The sequence below is a fragment of the Miniopterus schreibersii genome (assembly GCF_964146895.1).
Source record: "Miniopterus schreibersii genome assembly, chromosome: 7".
Lineage (NCBI taxonomy): Eukaryota > Metazoa > Chordata > Mammalia > Chiroptera > Miniopteridae > Miniopterus > Miniopterus schreibersii.
This window is the reverse complement of record NC_138108.1, coordinates 39183459-39206607: the sequence shown is the minus strand read 5'-3', so window position 1 is coordinate 39206607 and position 23149 is coordinate 39183459. Positions and strand designations below refer to the sequence as shown.

Genomic DNA, 23149 nt, shown 5'->3' with positions numbered 1-23149 from the left:
CAGGATTTCAGGAGGTGCAGATCCAACCCACTGTAGGGGATTATGTGTTTCATGGCTAGCTAGGGGGAGTGAGGAAAGAGGAATGGAGAGTTTTTGGTTACCTAGCTTGATGTGAGAGAATGAATATATGCAAAGTACTCAGAATAGTGGGTAAATAGTAGATACTTAAAAAATAAATAGGTGCTGTTATTATAATGATTGTGTTTGTCTTAGAGTAGTGGAGAGAATTGCTCCTTAGTTTGAGGGAAATCTAGTTTCCATTTCCTAGGATTAGATTTAGAGAACCATTAAACCTTGAAGGTTAACATTGTTGAGGTCTGATACCTATGCAGGGCTGTTTGTCTTCTGTTTTTTGGGCAGAAATTGCACTTTTAATCTTAACCAGTTGTTTTCGTATAGTTCTGCTGTTGATCTCAAATGCATCTGTTTCTGAGAAAAGCTCAGACATGGTATTACGGTTTCCTCTTTTGTGAATTTCAGATTACCATTTAAAAAAAAAAGAATTCAAATTTTGAGTCCTAGCTACAAGGTTCATATCTATTCATAATCACATGTAGTTGGCCTGCTTCTTATTGGAAGCTAATGAAAAATGGTTGTTCACTTTATAATGGGACAAAGTCTGAATTAAACATAACTATTTGAGATGACTCATGCATACTTATGAAGAAAGAATGGAAGGTTTTAAATTTAACTTGTATTCACTTTAGTGTGAGTTATTAGCTTGTTGATGATGTGAATTTGTTTTCTTGACCCTTGTTAACCTCCAGAGATTTGTCAGTTTTATGAAATTGATCTCTAGTTTCACATAGATAGATTTAGATGGCTCATGTTCAGGTCTCATAATTACTAACTTAATTTTACTTTCCTTATTGATTACATTTAATGGAAAAACTATCATTTAGCCACTTTGGTTCCAAAATTAGTGAGGCTTCAGTTCATTAATCTTAAAGACTTATTCTGGAACACTATAAAATTGCAACATGTTGTAAAGGCATGTTGTAAAACATGGCTTTAAGCCATATCCACAAATACTTGAGTAAAGTAAGATGGGCAAAAATATTCTTGAATAAAATTAATCTACATAGATCTTCAGTACCACCTTCTTTGAGGCAAATGAATGAAGGAGGTGAAAAGAACTCAGTCTTATTTCACACGCATTCTTTGTCCCGGGGATGGTCTTTTTTTGCGGTGCTCACATACTGTCTTCATCAGACTTACTGGGAGTCTTTGTGGCATCATCTCTACAGTATTAGAATGTCTGAGTTTTGGGTTTGGTGGAAGTACACAATTTTATGAAGTTCCTCAGGTGATTCTTATATGCTAAGGGTTGAGAACAACTGTTGTAGGCTGATTATAATTGCTTTAATTCTAATAATTAACTCTCAAGAATGGTTATTGTGGGCTCTGTAAGATGTTAGCTAATGTAGTTGTGTGTTCCCTGACTCTGGAGTCAGACTACTTGGGTTCAAACCCTGGCTCTTGTCACTTTCTAACAGTGTGACTTTGCAAGTTACTTATGCTTGTGCCTCAATTTTCTTAGTGTAAAATAGGGGTAATAATAATAATGTCAATCTCATAAAGTTGTGAGATAGTAAATACGTCAAGCATTTAAGTGCATAATAAATGCAATAAGAGTCTTTTAAAATTTTCTCTTTACCTCAGCTTTACTGTGATATAATATAAATATTCTTTTTAAGTGTACAATTTAAGGAATTTTTTAGTATATTTACAGAGTTGTGATTGTTACTACAATTTAATTGGAGAACATTTCCATCATTCCAAAAAGAAATCCCTTGCTTATTTACAGTCACTTCCCATCCCCATTCTGAGTCAATCACTAATCTACTTTCTGTCTCTGTAGATTTGCCTATTCTGAACATTTCATATAAATGGAATCACACAATATGTTTTCTTTAGTGTCTGGCTTTTTTCATTGGGTATAATGCTTTTGAAGCTCATCCATGTTGTAGCATATATCAGTACTTGGTTCCATTTTATTGCTAAACAGTATTGTATTGGTGGGAATGCAGACTGGTGCAGCCACTAAGGAAAGCAGTATAGAGTTTCTTCAAAAGATTAACAATTGACCTGCCATTTGACCCAGTGATCTCACTTCTAGGAATATATCCTAAGGAACCCCAACCACCAATCACAAAGAACTTATGCACCCCTATGTTCATAGCAGCACAATTCACAATAGCTAAGATTTGGAAACAGTGCAAGTGCCCATTAGTGGGTGAGTGGATAAAAAAGCTGTGGCGCATTTCCACCATGGAGTACTATGTGGCTGTGAAGAGGAAGGACCTTTGGCCTGGCGCACAGCATGGAGGGTACTAGAAAGTATTATGCTAAGTGAAATGAGCCAATCAGAGAAGGACAAGTACCAGATGATCTCACTTATATGTGGAATATAATAAACAAAATAAACTGATGGACAAAGTGGATCCAGAGACATTGAAGCTTGGAACAAACTGAGGGATCTCAGAGGGAAGGCGGGGAGGGTGTTGTGGGTGGGAAGAGATTAATCAGGGAACTTGTATGTTTATGGGCATGGCCCATGGACGTGGGCATTGGTGTGGGGAGGGCCTAGGGGTGGGATGGATCTGGGGTGGAGGGGATCAGTGGAGTTAAAAGGGGGACATCTGTTAAAATTTATTTATAAAAAATAAAGAAAAAAAATAGTATTGTATTGTATGGATATACCACATTTTATTTATCCATTTTCCACTTGATGGTCATTTGTTTCCACTTTTTGACTCTTGTGAATAATGCTGCTGTGAACATTCACGTACAGGTTGGTCTTTGTGTGGGCATATGTTTTTTTCATTTCTCCTGAGGGAATACCTAGGAGTAAAATTAGTGGGTCATACTGTAATCCTGTGTAACATTTTGAGAAATTGCCAACTTTTTATATTTCCATCAGCAATGTGTGTGCAAGTTACAAATTTTACACATCCTCTAAACATTTGTTATTTTCTCTGTCTTACTGATAAATAGCCATTCTAGTGAGTGTGAAATGGTATGTTGTGATTTTGATTTGTATTTCCCTAATGACTAGTGATAACTGAGTATTTTTTTATCTGCTTGTTGTCCATCATCTCCTTTAATGTCTATTCACATCCTATGCCCATAAAAAGTTTTGGGGTTATTTGTGTTTTTTATTATTGAATTGTAAAAGTTCTTTGTATATCCTGGATATAAGCTTTATGAGTCTTGGGGAATTTTAACTGCTATCACCGTCATCATCATCAACATCATCATCATCATCATCATCATCTGCCTAGATAGAAGTCTAGGTAGTGTTTGACCAGAAGAAGATAGATTCTCATTATTCTCTCGTTTCATTTGGGCCCCAGCGTTGGGTTGTGAGGGAGAAGTTCTCCCCTCTACTAGTTTTCCTGAATTTTCAATCTGTTTTGCTTTCTATTTTCTGCTTCATGAATGGCAGGGTATTAGAATCCATTTGCCTTGGATTTTAATTCTATATCATTCATTCATGTGCCCTCACTTTGGATCATTTTAATTTTTTGTTTACCACTTTGTTACAAATGAATGGGGGAGCATTGGAGGTATTGATGAGGGATTTGTGGGATATGATTTATTTGCCGTGGACTCAGTAAATGGGCATTCATTTTGCATTATGGATATTATGCACTGTTGTATGTAATTTTTTCTTAGTTTTATGAAGCATGTAGACCAAACAGAATTAAGCCTTGTTATGGGTAGATTAGAGAATCTTTAATTGTCATAGTCAGATAGACTCCAGTATTTGTCAGAGTTTTAGATTTGAAACATTATAAAGGTAACAGATATGAAGATAAGCCACATGGTACCACTGAAGTCTAAGTGCCTTAATTTTCTTTATAATTTTGTTTTTGGTGCTTAGAATGGTGCCCGGCATATCTGTGTGTGGGGGGTGGTGGTGGTAGTGGTGGTGGTGGAGGAATACATACATATTCTGTGAATATTTATTGAATGAGTGATAAAACAGATTTGTAGAATGTGGCTAAACTTACTTTCTAAAATGAGAGCTATATACAATTTATGACACACACACACATATATATACACAACAAGCAATAAAGAATATACAGTGGATTCTGATGTTAGTCAACAAATTTCTTCTTTGTAAGGACTGATGATAACTTGTAGTCAAGGGAATAATTCTGGGGTGAATCTTCTTCCAGAATCTGGGAATCCCTCTGTATATATCTTATACTTCTCCAGTCTGTCCTTGAATGTCTGCTTCTTGCTTCAGGACCCTTATTTCAATCTAAGGTAGTCTTTAATCTTTGTATCTGCACTTGCTTGCAGTATATTCTTTGTTTCTTTCTTTTTGTTGTTGTTAATAATCACCTGAGGATATTTTTTTCATTGCTTTTCCAGAGCAAGTGGAAGGGAGGGAGGGAGAAAGAGAAAAACATCAATGTGAGAGAGCAACATTGACTGGTTGCCTCCCACACCTGCCCCAACGGGTGGTGGGGGTCATGGGGTGTGAACCTGCAACCCAGGTATGTGCCCTTGACCAGGAATCAAACCCAGGACCCTTCAGTGTGTGGGCCGACACCGGCCAGGGCACTTGCAATATATTCTTTAAGTAACTGCTATGATTTGAATTTTTGTGTCCTCCCCCAAATTCACATATGAAATCCTGTTCCCCAAGGTAATGGTATTAGAAGGTAGGGCCATTGGGAAGTGATTAGGTCATAAAGGCAGAGCCCTTATGTTTGGGATTCGTGCCCTTATAAAAGAGCTCTTAGAGAGCTCCCTCACTCCTTCCACCATGTGAGGATACAGCAAGAAGTCAGCAGCAATCAGCGACCTAGAGGACCTTCATCAGTACCTGACCATGCTGATCTTGGACTTCCAGCCTCCAGAACTGTGAGAGATAAATTTCTTTTGTTTATAAGTCACCCAGTGTGTGGTATTTTGTTATAAGCAGCCCAAATGGACTAAGATAGTAGACTTACCACTAATGATACAGAATGCTACCTGCCAGTTCTTTAGGTTTATGGAAATGACAGGGTTACACTGTGTTTCTCCATTTTTCAACATGAGCCACTTTCTGGCACGAACATTGATCTCTGATTGTTAGAAGTGATGGGAGATTGGTTTTAAACTCCTTTTGTGGGAAGAGTCACTTCCTGCTTACATATCCTATGTAATATCATTAAACATCCCCTATGAAACAATAGCTCAGGGGCTTCACTATTTAATCATTTCATTATCAATGTTATATGAGATATAGTGTTATCTTTGAGTTGTACTATAGTTTTCAGGTTGAATCTGATATATAGCTCTTAAAATTCCAGTTTTGATAAAGTCACATGTCATCATATTTTAAGTCTAAACATCTTTAAAATCTACTTTAAACGAGGCCTTCATATCATAATGGCCTAAAACTTGTTAGGTTTTGAAATTAATGTCTGTGTTGATATCACTGAGATCATCAGAATAATATTTATGTCAAACTAGTAAATTTATTTCCTTTTGTGTGTGTGTCTTGCAGTAACTTGTTCATGTTTAAGAGCTGTCAAATGCTCTTTGATCATTTTGTTATATTAGTAGTGTTTGTATTTATACCTTTGGCAGAAAGCCATTCAAATTTGGAGATAGGCTGCACATGTTTCTTACTCCTTTTGTATGCCACTGCCTACGTTGTCTTTGGAAGCTGAAGAGATGACATCTATGAGCTTTTGGAATCCAATTGCCTAAGGATAAACAGGATTTTACTTCATTAGTGCACAAATGATAGGTTTGTGTAGAGTTATTATAACATTAATCAATTTGATGGATTGGAAATATGACAGCGTTGAAGCAGCATGTGATATTAGTGCCTATTATTTTACAAATTATGTTTTCACCTACATTCATGTGCCAGAGGAGTCATGTTGTACATTAAGAATGCAGAACTTAAAAACCAACAACAACACAGGGCACTTCTTTTCATGGCCTTTCTCTTGTCTTCTTAGGTTAGATCATCAAGAGATGGACTTGGGAATTAGACTTGTTTATTAGGTCATAGCACTTTCATACTGACATACCCTGAATTGAATGGAATAGATAGATCATCTGCTACTACAATGACTTATCACCCAACTTGATACTTGAGAGAATGCCTAAGGTAAAATATAGAGTCTTTAAGAGATCTAGGGATATACATATCCCTGGAATTTATTGGCCATTAGTCATTTTTCTAAAAATTATAATGGGATAGTAGTGAAGAATATTGATTTTCTTGTTATATTGTATTGGTTGATAAAGCTTAAAAATACTAGGTACTCTAAAGATAGTTAAATGAGAAGCAAGTATTTATTTTTTTGGGCTGTGGATGTTTCTTTACCATGTGTGCATTTTTAACGTTAATTTATTTATATATGCATTAAGTTTGTCTTATGACTTTCAAAAGTCCAAGCATATAGATCCTCTCTCTCTTTTTTTAAAACTTTATTCTCCAACATAAATACTGTTAGGAATGAAGAAAATTTCTTTGAAAAATTTAAAAACACTCGTTTGGATGGAAAAAAACTCTATTCCACTGAAGGCTGAAACCTAAGAGGCATCTCCTTTGCTCCTGGTAAAAAAGATGCTAAATGTAAAATAATCACTTTGCCTGGGCAGAATTGGAAAGTAAGTAAAGGACTAAGCAGGTAAAAAACTGTTGTTTTTTTAATCCTCACCTGAGGATATTTTTTTCCATTGATTTTTAGAAAGAGTGGAAGGGAAGGGGAGGGGGTGGGGGAGAGAGAGCGCGAGAGATTGATGTGGGAGAGATACATCGGTGGGTTGCCTCCTGCACCAGCCCCCACTGCAGAGCTGTGGATCCAGCAACCCAGGTACAGGCCCTTAACCAGGAATCAAACCCAATACCCTTTGGTGCTCGGGTGGACACTCTAACCACTGAGCAACACTGACCAGAGCATAAAAACTTTTAATGATGTTAATTAGATAGAAACTTTGTTATGCAGTATTCTGATATTTGCCTTTCTTTCTTTCTTTCTTTCTTTCTTTCTTTCTTTCTTTCTTTCTTTCTTTCTTTCTTTCTTTCTTTCTTTCTTTCTTTCTTTCTTTCTTTCTTCTTTCTTTCTTTCTCTCTCTCTCTCTCTCTCTTTCTTTCTTTTTCTTTCTCTCTCTTCTCTCCCTCTCTCTCTCTTCTCTCTCTCTTTCTTTCTTTCTTTCTTTCTTTCTTTCTTTCTTTCTTTCCTTTCTTTCTTTCTTTCTTTCTTTCTTTCTTTCTTTTTCTTCTTTCCTCTCTCTCTCTCTCTCTCTCTCTCTCTCTCTCTCTCCTCTCTTTCTTTCTTTCTTTCTTTCTTTCTTTCTTTCTTTCTTTCTTTCTTTCTTTCTTCTTTCTTTCTTTCCCTCTCTCTCTCTCTCTCTCTCTCTCTCTCTCTCTCTCCCCTTTCTTTCTTTCTTTCTTTCTTTCTTTCTTTCTTCTTCTTCTTTCTTTCTTTCTTTCTTTCTTTCTTTCTTTTCTTTCTTTCCTCTCTCTCTCTCTCTCTCTCTCTCTCTCTCTCTCTCTCTCTCTTTCTTTCTTTCTTTCTTTCTTTCTTTCTTTCTTTCTTTCTTTCTTTTCTTTCTTTCTTTCTTTCTTTCTTTCTTTCTTTCTTTCTTTCTTTCTTTCTTCTTTCCCCCCTCTCTCTCTCTCTCTCTCTCTTTCTTTTTTTTTCTTTCTCTCTCTCTCTTTCTCTTTCTTTTCTTTCTTTCTTTCTTTCTTTCTTCTTTCTTTCTTTCTTTCTTTCTTTCTTTCTTTCTTTCTTTCTTTCTTTCTTTCTTTCTTTCTTTCTTCTTTCTTTTTTAATATATCTTTATTGATTTCAGAGAGAGGAAGGGAGAGGGAGAGAGAAAATTGAAACATCAGTGATGAGAGAGCCATCATTCACTGGCTGCCTCTTGCATGCCCCAACAGGGAATCAAGCCCACAACCTGGGCATGTGCCCTGACCAGGAATCAAACCAAGATCTCCTGGATCCTAGGTCAATGCTCAACTACTGAGCCATGCCCAGCCGGGCTGCCTTACTTTTAGATGTTCTTTATAGCTATAAAATAGGAATCTATTTCTTTATAAAAATGATAAAAATTTTCACGGGTCTTTTGCTAGGGAATAAGAAGTCATTCTAATTTTAAAGAATGAATTAATGTAGGTCACTAAGAGTACCTTAGTGTAAATTATTGCTTTAGTGTGAAAATGATATAGTAGTTTCTTATTGTGAAAGAATAAATTTCTGAAAAGCAGGTAGTTTTACTTTGGAACTCTTGTAATATAGATATTAGCTCTAAATGATACTTAGAGCAAACAATTTAAATTTTGCGTAATTTGAATTTAATATTTTTTGTATATATTATTATAAATGCCACATTCAGTTTGGAGCAATTGAGAAGCCAGGTCTTTAATAAATAATCTCAGGACCATAGGAATTTTTCACAGTCTAGGAACTTACTGCCTGGAAAGAGAGATAAGATATTGACATAATAATAGAATAGAGTAGAAAGTAATATATGATGTAAGACAAGTACAAACTGCTACAGACAGTACAGATAAAGGAGAAATTAGATTTGTTTAGTTACAAAAGCCTTCTTGATAGAGGTAGCATTTTAACTTGGTTTTGAGAAAGGTGTAGGATTTAAATTTGTACTGCTGAAGGAGTATTCTGGACAGAGGGGAATAATTTGAGCAAAGTCACGAATGTGGCAAAGTATGAAATGTATGGGGGAAATTTTAACTGCTCTTATAGGGTACGAGGTTCCCGTTGTTAGGTAGATAAGGTAGGCCGATATCCCTTCTTCTTCCCATTAATTTGTGTGTGTTCTTTCCAAGCTTTTTTCATGGTCAAAAAATGATTTTAATAAAGTAGAGGACTCTTCTTTGTTCAAGGGTACATGAGTGGCTGGGTTCCCTGCTAAAATTTCGAAAAGGTAGTTATTTAACTGGAACAGTGTTTTCCAAAGTGGGGTGGGGTAAATGCACCCGGTGTTGTGCAAGACAATCCTTTAAAGTACAGGAACTTGGATTTCAGTTTTTTAAAAACTTTATTTTTCACTGTATGTTTTATAATGCATGTTATTTACAAGCTCAGAAATAGCAACCCTATGATTTCTAAATTTATTTGGGCCTGCATGCTGAAATATTTTATTGATGGGGACACGAGATTTAAAAAGTAGTGATCCCTGGGCTGGTTATAAAATGTGGAAAGGGGATTAATGAGGTTACTTATCAGTGGTTGAGGGCCTTATGTTAGTTTTAGGAGTGTTACAACAATAATATCATGAAAACTATATATTTGATATAAAATATAGAAACATTTCCAGTGTTAGGGTCAGTGTATAGGTAAGTTTATAGAATTAAATTCTGCCAACTATTTCAGGCAGCTGTTTAATATTTTTACAGTTGGGTTATTGGTTGTAGTATTGAAGTTTTCTGGGTAAAGTTTCCTTTTTGGGGGGCCTGTTTTGTAGTTTCCTAATCTTCCCTGCTGCATTCTTAGCCTAAATGATCCAGAATGATAATGATGATAGTGGTAATAATAAAAAACATTTACTCAGCCAACATCTAATGATTGCCTGTTAGGTGCTAGGTTCTAGGGATGACGTGTTAACAAAAATCAGACATGAACACTAGATTTATGGTGTTTTTATGTTCTACTGGGGGAGATAAATAATCCAATAGTCTTCTGTGGTGAAAATGTTGACTGTGGTAAGTGGTACAGGAGAGTGTGCCTGCTATTCAAGCTTGTAGAGAAAGGGATTGAACTATTCAGGGAGCTCAAAGACGACTTCCTGAAGACAAGACTGGCTGTGGGGCCTAGTGCAAAACGAAAACTAGAGGCCCCTTCTTCAGAAGAATTCAGGACTGAGAGCAGAATATTAAATCAAACGTGGAGCCTTTCTAAGTGCAGGCCTGTGCAACTGCTCTGGTTGCATGCCCATGAAATTGGCCCAACCCCAGCAAGTGATGTTTAATCAGAGATGTGAGTACACAATAGGATAGGAAGATTCCTCCAGGCAGAGGAAACAGCCCCAATGAATCTCTAGGGCAGGAAGGAATGGGGTGCATTCAGGAACTAGGTGAAGGCCATTGTGGCTGGAGTACAGAATGGGTGCAGTGGAGGTGTGATGAGGCCAGAGAGGTAGAGAGAGTGATGTGTAAGGCCAAATTGATGATACTGATCTTTATTTCAAGAGCCACACAAACTGATATATGTTAAGCATAGAGTTTACTTTTGATGTCTAATAATACTAGTAACTTGCACCTTCACAGCATTCTCTCTCAGTCCCCATTTCCTACCAGCCTTCTTTTTAGAAACTTTTAGCTACACTTTCTATATTTACTCTAAGTCTGCCCTTCCCTAATGCAGGTCTAAAAAGGCATTTCATATCAGTGAGTACTTTTGATGGTAGAAATTGAAAATAAGGTGGATGAATTGTGAAATTTGATTCACTACTGAATTAGACATCAGTATGATGGTTACCAGAGGTGGGGGTGGGTGGGAGATAGTAAAGGGTAAAGGGAGCCAAATATATGGTGACTGGAGATGATTTGGCTTTGTGTTGTGGGTGCACAATGCAATATATAGATCATGTATCATAGAAATCTACACTTGAAACCTATATAATCTTATTAACCAATGTCACCCCAATACATTTAATAAAAATAAAAAGAATTAGTCTGTAGTCTAAAACATTTTAGGTCGACTGAAGTAAAACTTGTATGAGATGGAATTATTTTATTATTGTTTTAAAAATATTTTTCTTTTTAAATACTACAGATTTTTAAGGTCTCTTGTCAGCACAATAATTTTAAGTTCTTAATCTCTCTTACATATGGTGAGAAGGGGTGGATATTGACTTGCCTAACCTTGGGAAAGAGGAGTGGGGAAGAAGTATTTTTGAACTTTGTCTTTCACATAATAGGCATTCTCAATAAAAAGGCTTTAATTAATATTACCCAAACCAAGAAATAGGCTTTGTACTTTGTTATGTGTGGATAATAATGTGCATGATTCATGGACTTACTTATGAAGGCAGTTATAGAGCTCATTTCCTAGATAAAAATCTGCCTGGTTGATTTGTAGATCCACACAACTTAGGATTTTCACTTTGGGCACTCTATTGAATGACACTCTAGCCATTTCATGTCCCATTTCATGTTTAAAATGTAATTATTTGAGCTGGTTTATGTAGGTGACACATTTAAATCAGTGATGTTTGTATACTCTGAGCTGCTCATGGGTGAGACAGGCAGCTGATCATTCCCTGCCTCCTCTACCATTTCTTGCCTCCTAGTCTGTGGATGCACTAGAATTCCAGACTGTTGAAATAACATGACTATATATGGTTCTAAGCCTTCTTGCCTTCTCTTTTTAAATGGTAGATTCTGTTTGTGAAGATAGCATCAGATGTTTTGGCAGTTACTTTTTGAAAATTTATTTTCAATAATAATGTCTGAGTTGGAACATATTTTGCATTGGATCAAGAAAAGGATAGCACTTTCACCCCCATTTTCAGCTTTAGGTTCTTAATAGAGTTTTTGTATTTTTAGGAAGCTTCTTTAATCTTATTTACAGTCAGGTAATATGTCGCAAGATTTCTTTTACTTTCACATATTGTCTGTTTTAATAGATCTGCAGAATTCATGGGGGTGATGATAAATTAACTCTTAACTGGAATTACTGGACACATAAATTACTGTTTATATGAGAACTCTTGATACGTCACAGTAGTGAAATAGTTTCTGATTTATCAAAGAACACTTAAATTATATTCAGGATGTACTTAATGCTAAGGGAATGTTATTCCATTGTTTTAAAAAATTTTAATACATGTCTCGTATATGTACAAAACAGCTAACCCAACAGTTAAAATGACCAGAATATCTAATTAGAACACCTATTACTTTAACATAGTTGATAATATTAAGTTCAGTAAAATTTTTATTAGCCTAGACAAAATATTTAGGGAATAGAGTGGTAGGTTTAGCTGAAATATCCCTTTTCTTTCTTTCCACACCCAATTAATGAACGCCAGCTATATGCACAACATGGTACACAAGATGCATACAACACATCTGTGTCTTCAAGGAACTTAGTTTCAATCTTTGAAATTTTTGTAAATTTTATTTCTATGCTTTAATATTAATATAGTACATACAATTGAATCTTTGATGATGTAGGATCTTATAATGAATGAACCTCATTGTATTGTTTCGCGTACAGATGTAAACAGTGTGGGAGTGCTAACTATGCAATTTATCGTAAAAGGTTATTTTTGAGTAATTTGCTGATGTCAGCTTGTTTTTGTTTCCCTGACTTTTATAAAACTATGTTACACAGGTTAATTGGCTTCTTACTGAAATTTTACTTTGTTAAAAAGTTTACAGTAACATGATAAATATTTAGTTTCACTGCCTTTTTTGTATGTGAGTTGAAACTCAGTAGCCTTTATGTATATGTAAAATATTGTGGGTAATAGCATATAAGACTATGCTTGATGATTTCATATTACCCTTAAGTATGAGTTTAATTTTGTGTAGCCCAAACCAAAACAAAAATAGAATTTATAATTTATACTACTATTAGTATGTTTTCCTTTTCATTCTAAAGTATAAATATAAGCAAATTAAGGAGTCCCCTTATCCCTGGGACTGTTTTAATGCATCTTAAGTGATCATTCATAAGGAAAAAATGCTTCACATACATACATTTCTTTAAAAAGTCAACTATAGTTATGTATTAAAAAAATAATTTGTTGCTATATCACAGAGACTGCATTAAACAGAATAAGAAAATACTAATTGTTATCAAATTTCATATATATAATTTACTTTTTTCCTAAGAGCAAATGTAGTTACTATGCTAGAATTGATGATTCTGATGTTTTATGGCTTTTACAAAGAAGAATTCAACAAATAATATCCTATATATTCTATCAGTGGAGACATTGCTTCTTAAGTGTAATTGATTAGACAAAATTTAAATCTAGAGCTTTTTCTAAGCACTGGTAGATTGCTGATATTCTCTTCGTAGCTAGCTAGATGGAGTCTTCTGTAGGTGAACGGTTAAGAGTCAAGGTCAAGCCTGACTTTAGGCCTAAAATTAGCTTTACCAGCTTTATTTGACATTGTAGGAACTCACTGCTTCATCATGCTCCTCTCCTTTGATTTTGTGGGGTGGTGGTGGTAGTGGGGTCAAGGCAATGAAATGTTCTAGAGTACTACAGGATTCCACTGTATGTTTAAATACTACCAGCTTATAAGGCCAATGCATGTGCTTATTTACTTTGGTGGGTTCATATGTTTTTGCCCTATGTCCCTAACTATCACTGCCTTGTTTCCACAGCTGCAGAACCTTGGCCTGAAAATGCTACATTATATCAGCAACTGAAAGGTAGGAACTTGTTCACAATTAAAAATGGCTTTGTATCAAAATATATTTATTACCCTCCCCCCCCCCAAATATTCCCTCAGTAATATAATTTACTGCAAGGAGAACATAAAATATAAAGAAAAGGGATTCCCTTGTGTAGTTCGTCTAGAAGATTTTGCCTAAACTTGTATCTGCCAGTGTAAACCAACTATTCATGGCCTATAAGGTCCTTAGTTTATTATTGACTCATTATATTGGCTGCTGTAGGCAGTGTAAAATGATGTGGTTGCAGGAACAGTTGGCAGATTTACTGCACCAATAGCTGACACAGCAGATTTTTGAAGTTCTGTGGTAAAGTGGGCTTTCAGTAAAAAGGAACTGTTAAAATGTATAGGCTAGGATGGTTCAGGCTCCCTTTAGCAGCTCTTCATATATCATCAGATCACATTATGGACCCCATTTGGGGCTCAGCAGCCTGCTACAGTTGTCAGAAGACTGCAAAGTAATGAAGACTAATAGGCAGCAGCCCTAGTCTTCTAAGCATGGAATTTTTATTGCAGCGAACTTGTCATCTTTCTTTTGTGTGACAGTCCTAGACACACTGTGCAATATTAACTGCAAGCTGGTTTTATACGATTTCAAATGGTTTTACTTTTATCTAGAGAGGTTTGAGTAGATACAAATAGTATTAATTTTAAAATATACCCAATTTTAATGAAAAGAAGAGGAATATATTTTGAAAACTTGAAAAATGAATTTGTTTTTAAGTGAGTGATTTTAATTACATATTGCCCATAAAATGTGATAAATGATCAGTTTTAGAGGAAATGTTCTTGTTTTATCATTGTTTACATATGATGATAATATAATCAAAATTATAATTACACAGTAGCATTGATACAGAACTTCATAATTATGTTAGTGAAAGGCTATCTCTTTTAAAAAATAGGAATAATTTTTAAAAATAAAAATGTAAGTTTATCTTACTTATTTAGCAATCATACTTTTAACTGAAAACTTTAATTGTGTTTCCACAGGGGAGCAAATTTTGCTTTCTGACAATGCAGCTTCTCTTGCTGTGCAGGTAAATATATAAATAATGTAAAATTTTTTCACTTTGAGTTGCAGTTCCTCCCCCCTAGATAATTTGATATGGTTCATTTAAGACTTTTCTGTGTGATCTACAATGATCAATATAACATCTCTTCTGTGAAGGGTAATTTTATTATGCAATATTATTCCGTTAATTGTTGTCACTATATAAAATAAACATAAACATTTTCATTATTTATTCTTTTAATAAAAAAATCCCTTCTGTTTCTTAGTGGTTTTGCTCTTGGCTAGATATGATGATGTTGATTTTTTGGGGGCGATATGTTCATTTACATACACGGAATTGTTTTCATACTTATTTGTAAAGATTTATTCACCACATATTTTAAAACATCATTTCCTCATTGTACTCATTCTAGCATTAATCCATTTGGTAATCTTGAAGCAGACATATTCTTCTCTATATTTTTTACATATGTATTGATTACGTTAGTGTCTGTTATGCCCAAACCACTTCTTGAATGCAGTAGCTCTTTAAGTTGTATGTCACAGTTGTATAATCCAAAAAATGTTAGTGGCCCTGTAAACTTTAAACTGCACTATAGGAAGAATAGGTTACTTGGAAATGTTTATGTAGATTATAGAATTATAATTATTTAAACATATTACATACTTAGCTGCTCTTTATTCAGTTAGCTTACATAGTTTGAATCACAAAGAGGATTTTTTTTTGTCCAGCATCTAAAGGACAACTTAAAAGAGAAATGTAAGACATCTGATATTTATTGGAGATGAGACTGTGAGCATCTTGAGGACTGAAAGGGAAGAAAAGGAACTGTGAACTTTCGCTGTGTTCTAGGCATGATGTTAGGCACTTAGTTATCTCATTATATTTTTTTATTCAACTTTATATCCTCTGGGCATAATAACTATGTTTGATACATAGTATATCATTCAGTACATTTGTGTTTTGTTTGAGGCAGGGAAAGAAGGAGAGGTAGAAAGAAATGTCTTGGACAGTAATTTATTCCTATGAGTCTGAGTATCTTTAAATTTCTTTATTTAGAAGATTTATATCTTTTTACCAAGAATATAAATTATGTTTATTTTATTTATTTTCCTTTAATTTATCTTTGGGCACTAGTATTATAACTAGTTATTTTCTTATGTTAACTTTTGAGAAGCAGAAATTTTAGTTGGTTATAGGCAATAAATATGGATTTTATACTGCTATTTAATTTTTTAAGATTATGTATTTGTTTTTGGTGAGGGAGATGAAATTTAAGTTTAGCTTTCAAATACTGGTAACATAGTGCCTAGAATATAGAATGTACTCAGTAAATGTTTGTTGAATGAAGGGTTTATAAGTGTGGTAAAAGCAATCTTGCCTGATAATTGATAGCACCAATAAATTATTTGCTCTGTATAAACTAGTATTTTTAGTTTTTATAGCCTGAAAAGATGGCTCAGGGACCAGTGAATACTTTAGTTGAAGCATTAATTCTTAATCTTTTTTAATTGCCATTTTTGGGATAACTCTTTCAGGATCTGATGAAACACATTCCAGTGCACACACACAAATAAAAACATACCCAGACTATTCTGCACATGGTTTCAGGAAGTTTATTGATCTCTCTGCTGAAACTGCCTGGGAATCTGCTATGAAGAGTAGTGTAGGAAAATACTGAAGTAATTTTTACCAAGTAGGAAGGTATTTGGGGTAGGAATAGACCAATGGTTCTTAACTAAGGAGATTTCTACCCCACAGAGAACATTTAACCATATTTGGACATTTTTGGCTGTCTCAACTGTTGTGGCGGGGGTGCTGTTGGCATTTATTGGGTAGATGCCAGGGATGCCCTTAAGCATCTTAGAATGCGTAGGAAAGCCTCTCCACAATAAAGAATTAACCAGCCCCAAGTGTAAATAGTGTAAATGTTGAGAAACCCTGGAATAGATGGTTTAACTAGTTTTCATTACAAACTAAAATATTGGTATATTTCTGATAAAAAATTAATGCTTTAAAAAATCTGTGACAAGGCAAAAGAAATCTTAGCATGTACTTTCTTTAGCAACTCTATTTTTATGATTTCTGTTAATTTGCTTTCTCACCATGGCTTCTCAAATCATAGTTGCAATTAAAAATAAAACCAGAAAAAAAGAACCTTTCAAAATGCAGAATTTTGCTTAACCATTTTCAATTTTTTTGTTATCCTACATATGTCACTTAGATGATAAATTAACCAGCATATATTAAAAATTCTTGTTTTTTTTCAATATTCTTTGGCTTGACAGCTGATAGTAGCCATGACTATAAATGTGACTTTTCCAGATATCTGATGTAAACTTTATGGAGTAATTTTCATCTATATAGTGGACCAATATCTATTTAGAAGAACCAGTTAAATGTATAAAATTGATCAAAACAATGTGACAGGTATCCATAAACTGGATATTTTCTAGAAGATACCAGATATCAAACATCAGATATTTTAATAGTCTGCTAGTCAATCCATCAGGAAATTTAAATTTTACTTACCACATAGACTTGGCATTTATCATACCCCTGAAACTAAGTGGTTAGATCTTTTTTGATTAAGGGAACCTTTATGATTTCAGTGTAAAAGGAAATAAATTTTTTCTCATGGCCGTTATTTCCTCTTAGATTTTCTTTCCTTTCCTCATCCACAAAGTATTGGTATTACCGCAAGTGTTTGCCTAGTCGTAAAATAATCTTATGTGTTGAATATAGTGAAGTATTAGTGTAGTGTGTGTTCCCCGGTTTTCACGATATATGCATGTATATATATTCATACATGCACATGCATGTAGCTAGGTATGTATACATATATATGGCACAACACACATACACACACACAGAGAAACCTTCCATTTCGTAATACTTCTTCTTTGAAGGACTTAAGCTTGTATTGATAAAAGAACTTTGATAATAATTTTCTGTTACTACTCTCACCCCTAAACCTAAACCAACTATTTATAATGTATATATAATGTATATAATGTGGGTCACATATGTAGTTTAAAATTTTGTATTAGCCTCATTAAAAAAGTAAAAAGAAACAGATGAGATTAATTTCAATAATATATTTTATTTCATTTAACCCAGTGTATCCAGATATTATTATTTTAACATGTATTCAATACAGAATTTATTAATGGGATGTTTTAAATTTTTTATATTAAGTTCAAAACCTGATGTGTATTTTACACTTATAGGACATTGCAGTTTGTGCTAGTTACGTTTCAAGTGCTCAGTAGCTACATGTAGCTGGAATCTCTTGTGTTGACAACACATGTCTAGAAATACAGTATGAACAAACATGACCTCTACTTACAAGTTTTCTGCCAAAAAAAAAAAGTTTTATTTTCTTTTCTTCAAATACTGTTTTTTTTATAGCAGATTCCACAAATGAAATGGGCAGTTGGTCTCTGTTCCAAATATAGTATACCTTAAACAGTACTCTTTGTTTCAAGTTTCCTCATCTATAAGATATGATAAGTGATGAGGAGATATAATAGAAGCTATCCTCTTGGCTGTTGTGAGGATTGAATGTGTTAATGTATATAAAGTACTTAGAAAAAGTACCTGGCATATTGTAAATATGCACTGCACGTTGGTTATTATTTTCTTCTCTCCTGATTCTTTGAGAGAAGTACACATAATCAATGTCAGCAGGAGGATTGGAAGCTTGCAGGCTTTATAATGCCTTAAAAATACTGAAGTAGTTAAAATAACTGTTAAGACATATTTGAATTTGTGTGAACATTAATTCTTGTAATCATACTTTCATTCCATACCCCAAAAATGTTAATATTGAATGCTTTCAATCAAATAAAATACTATTTTAATAATTCTGAATAAGATTTGTTTTAAAATTGAATATTTATTGAATGCTTCTACTGTGAAAGACATTTTACTGAGAGCTTTTATGTAAAGTATCTCAGTCAGTCCTTACCATAACGCTGCTGTAACGTACCCTCATTTTAAAGATGTGGAAACTGAAGCTTAGAAAAGCTCTACTCGAGGTCACAGAGCCCAGAAATTGTGGAGGTAAACAGACAGCAGTATTGCTTGAGTACCTACCATGTGCTCATCACTGTGCTGAGCACTTAGTTCTTATTAACTCATTTAATCCTTATAACAACTGTATGAGGTATGTGCTATTATAATTCCCATTCTGTAGATGTTAGTAAGAACAATAATAATAATGTAGCTAGAATTTACACAGCACTTATTCTGTATGCCAGGTCTTGTTATGTGTACTTGTCATATAGATAATTCTCACACACAGCAGCCCTATGAGGTAGGTAATATTATTATTCTCATTTTACAGATTAGGAAGCTGAGGCAGAGAAGTTAGGCAACTGGCTCAAAGTCATATAATTAGTACTGGACAGAGCTGGAATACAGACCCAGAGAGTCTGAGTCAAGAATTCACACTGCTACAAATCAGTTCAGTCCAGTGATACCGATCTTTAATTTTTACCCCAAAATAAGTGGGGCCCAGCCGGCATGGCTCAGCGGTTGAGTGTCGACCTATGAACCAGGAGGTCACTGTTTGATTGCTGGTCAGGGCACATGCTCTGGTTTTGGGCTCCTTCCCCAGTAGGGGTCATGCAGGAGGCAGCTGATCAATGACTGTCTCATCATTGACATTTCTATCTTTCTCTCCCTCTCCCTTCCTCTCTCTGAAATCAATAAAAACATATTAAAATATTTTAAAAAAGTAGGCATTTAATTCAAAAATTGTTTCTGACATTTCCTAGCAAATTATATGTTATACTTGTAGATTACATTAAGATGTGAAAGATAAATGTCTAAGTTTTGGATCTTTGATATGTGATAAAGGCAGTCTTACCTATATTATGAGTTATTGTAAAGTTTAAGTTTGGTAATAAATGGGAAATTTTCTTGAAAAAAGTAAAAACAATAGAAACGTATTATACTAAATGCTGAATTAGTGCCCATTTCAACTTAAAAAGTTTACATACATATTTTTAAATTTCTTTATATAATAAAATGTTACTTTCTAGTCAGTTTTAGAGATGTATTTGTTTAGTATATATGAAGTTAATTTAAAAAGACCTGTTTTGGGGGGTTTTTTTTTTGGTATGGGTTAATCTAAACATTGTAAAAGTCTGAATTTATTTTTAGAGAGTGTGTCAAGCTGAGGATTCTTATGAGAATGTTGCATGAAAGAGTATGTTAGTTTTTCCTTATGCAGTTTTTACTTCAAGAACAACACTTAAGATCAGATTAAGGGAAATATTCCTATTCCATTTAATATTCTCATTTTTTCCCTTTCCTTTGTGAATAGGTACTTTATCTCTAAAAATGAAAGGGAAGACAACAGAAAAAAACAGTATTTTTTCTGTTGAATATGTTGCATCATTAAAAAAGCCAGCATTTTTATAGGCCCTATTAATGCTAGGCCATGAACACTAACATGTCAGATCTGCTGATAGTTAGCTGACCCTTGCTTTTTCCTTTTAGCAAATGATGCTTTTTAGGTAGACATATTAATTAGTGGTTAAATAGTAATATCCTAATGTAGTGATTGGGGAAGAGCAGAGGGAGGAGTAGTTCTCTCTCCTTTGGGACTGCATGTCAGTTGTTGCATTGTGATTATGAAAATGCCATATAGCAGATGGCCATAGTAGACAGCCTACCTGCAGAATTTTGGAGGAAATGATTTTGAATTTTCAGTTTAATTGGATACATTTTTGCTTTAAATAAGTTGTTTATGGTTGTATGCAAGTTTTTGTCTCAGTTTAATTTAAACCCAATGTAAATACAAGTAGGATGATACCAGTAGATATATTTTAATAATTAATAGAATACCATTTTATGGAAAACATTTAAAAATTGATATCTTTCTTAAAATTTCATAAAGTGAACATTTTAGTTTATTTTTTATGTATTGATTTTAGAGAGAAAGGAAGGGAGAGAGAAAGGGAGAGGGAGAAATAGAGAGAGAAAAACAGAAACATTGACTTGTTGTTCCACTTATTTCTGCATTCACTGGTTGCTTCTTGTATGTGCCCTGACTGGAGATAGAACCCTCAACCTTTGCGTATGGGAACGACACACTAACTAGCTGAGCTACCCTGCCAGGGCCTAATTTTAGTTTTTTAATGCTTCTTCATCCCTCCCACTTTGCTCATTCACTTTCAGGATTAGGAGAAGGAAAGAAAGCTAAGGGGTAGAGAGAATTTAGTGAACATTGATTACATAAGGGAACTTGTGAAATCCTTTTAAGTATTTTAAAATGAGCAAAATGGAGGCTGCAGATGTTTCCCTGATATCACTGAGTGGAAATTTTTCAGACTGAATATTTTATCCCCATCACGTTTTATATACCAGAAGTATAAAAGCACTTTTGTGATGCATGCTTACAATAACCTGGAATGATTTAAATGTATAAAACTTAAATTGCAAACAGAATTTAGCAGATTAAAAATGATTCATTATTAATATTAATCTGTCAACATGTAAATGGTATGGGTATATGAAATATTTAAATTAGTCTTACCAGATTTGTGAAAATAAAGAATATTGAAAGTAGAATTAGGTGGCTATTAGAGTTGTCATTTTTAGTAATTAGTGAAATAATGCAAAATGGTTATGTAGAGTAATGGTTTGTTAATATAAACATTTATTTAACTTAGCAAAAATTCATACTCCTATAGTTCTGAGACATTGCAAGTTAGAATATCAGTTGTATACTTTTCTGTTTAAAAAGTAAATAGCAAGCAGGATTTTAAAATGTGTTGCTGTTAAACAGAGCAATAAAGACATGGCAGTAAGATGAAAAAAATGACAGTCTATTTTTTAAAGAGAAAAAGACTAGAATTCTTCATTATTAGATATACAGTATCAACATAATCGATCTAGCAGCATTATATTTGAGCTGAAAATACACTTAAATTTGAGGCCATACACTACCCTGTGTGAGCGAAACATCTTTCATATAGTTCTAAGATGAAATTACCCTTGAATGAATAGCATCTTCATTTATCTTCAAACCTCTTCTGCGCTTTTAGTGAATCTACTCTTTCAACATTCTACAACAAGAATTACATTATACCATTATACCAAAGTACTTCTGCAGTGTGAAATAGATTGGTTTGGAAAATGAACCTGGCTTTGCTATAAATTACATTCCCAGGTACAAAGGAGTTTGTTATTTTGTTTAAAATAGTCACAAATATAATTAAGGTCTTAATTTATGTTAAACTACAAATATGGCTATTACTTTAACTGAATTAGGTACTTAATCTGTCACTTCAAGAATGATACCTAACACTTTTCATTTGTAACCTTAGATACATTATTTCAATTACAGGGTCTGCAGCTGTTTGATATAAAAATGAATTATTTTGTAGATAGATTTGTTCATGGTTTTTAATTTTAAAACATGCTTCTTCAGTAAGGTGGGAAATAATTCTTCAGTTGTCATCACAGTTTTCCTTTGTGTCCTAGTAAAATAAAATATGAATTAAAATTCATAAACATTTTCATTTTGTGTCCTGAAAATGGCATTGCATGCTTTAGAATGATCCTTGGTAAATCTTTACATAAAATATTTCAGATTTAATTATGAAATGAATATAGAAGCTTTGTCCTAAAGAAGAAAACCTGAGGTTTGCTGTCTAAGGATAGATTTACCTGGTTGGACTGAAATGGATTGATTGTTTGCTATCTAGAATTTGGATAACTTTGTTAATGTGATTTACATACATTTTAGAAGCTATGTTTATAATTCCTTAAATTCCCCCAAATTAATCAGTATTAAGCACCTAATCTTTTAAAAACTTATTAAAGACAATTCTTTAAAATTTTGAATTATTTTTGTATCTTTATTGGGAAGCAATGTTGAATTTCTTGCTTAAGTGCAATTAAGGAGTATTGTTAATTATGTATTTTACTTGGAAGACCAATGTACATTCTATTTTTGGAATAAAGAAGAGGAAAGAAGATAGTTGTTACTGCTCATTGGTATAGATGATTCGATATTGAGTTACCATTATTTTATTAAAATAAAAGGAATACATTTTATATACTTACCATTTACTATTTAGCTTATCCTAAGAATTAAAAAAATTTTGTTATTATTATTATTATTTTTCTCAGTTGGAAATATTCACTTTATCTGTAAATAACAAAACTTTAAAACATTCATTACAGGACCTGAGAGAAAAAAAAAGTAGTTTCTTTTCTTTACTCCTGGATTGTTCATTGAGTGCCAGCCATGCAACTGGTATTGCATTAGGTTCTTGGGTTACAAGAATTATTCTTTCTTTTCCTTTGTCTGTGTTATAAGTCTTTTGCTTAATTTCCACCAGACAACTTTTTATTTATATTTATTCTAGCAGGAAAAGCTTGTATCTTTTCCTATTCTGGTTATCATTTTTGTTGCTTTCTTTCTGAATTTGATTTTTTTCCTACAGCTGTCAGATGTTGATGTATCTAAAACTGAGTCAAATATTCCAGGAGTAGTTTTCAGGTGAGAGTTGTATTAAGGAAGGTCCTCTGATGTGACCTGTCTTCATATGTGGTCTCAATAGCATTTCATGTTTTTGGTAATAAATTTTCTCTCTTTAAAACTTGTTTATGCTTACTGAATTGTGGTTTCTGATGATTTCTGTGCAGCTTTTTTTTTTTTAAGTTGAATTCCTGTTACCATTTTCTAAAACACTATCTGCTTATTGATATT

General features: G+C 33.7%; 1 protein-coding gene across 4 annotated transcripts in view; it reads left to right on the top strand.

Annotated features, from left to right (window-relative positions):
- Positions 1-23149, top strand: part of MTX2 (metaxin 2) — a 47239-nt gene that overhangs the window by 9693 nt on the left and 14397 nt on the right. For 2 of the 4 annotated variants that reach the window (XM_081143336.1, XM_081143338.1), the window contains exons 2-3: positions 13332-13379; positions 14396-14442. In XM_081143336.1, coding sequence (XP_080999462.1) covers positions 13332-13379; positions 14396-14442 — 95 coding nt within the window. Of the gene's footprint in view, positions 1-13331; positions 13380-14395; positions 14443-22883; positions 22940-23149 lie in introns of those variants that run through there. The other 2 variants (XM_081143339.1, XM_081143337.1) reach the window with 2 other exon arrangements.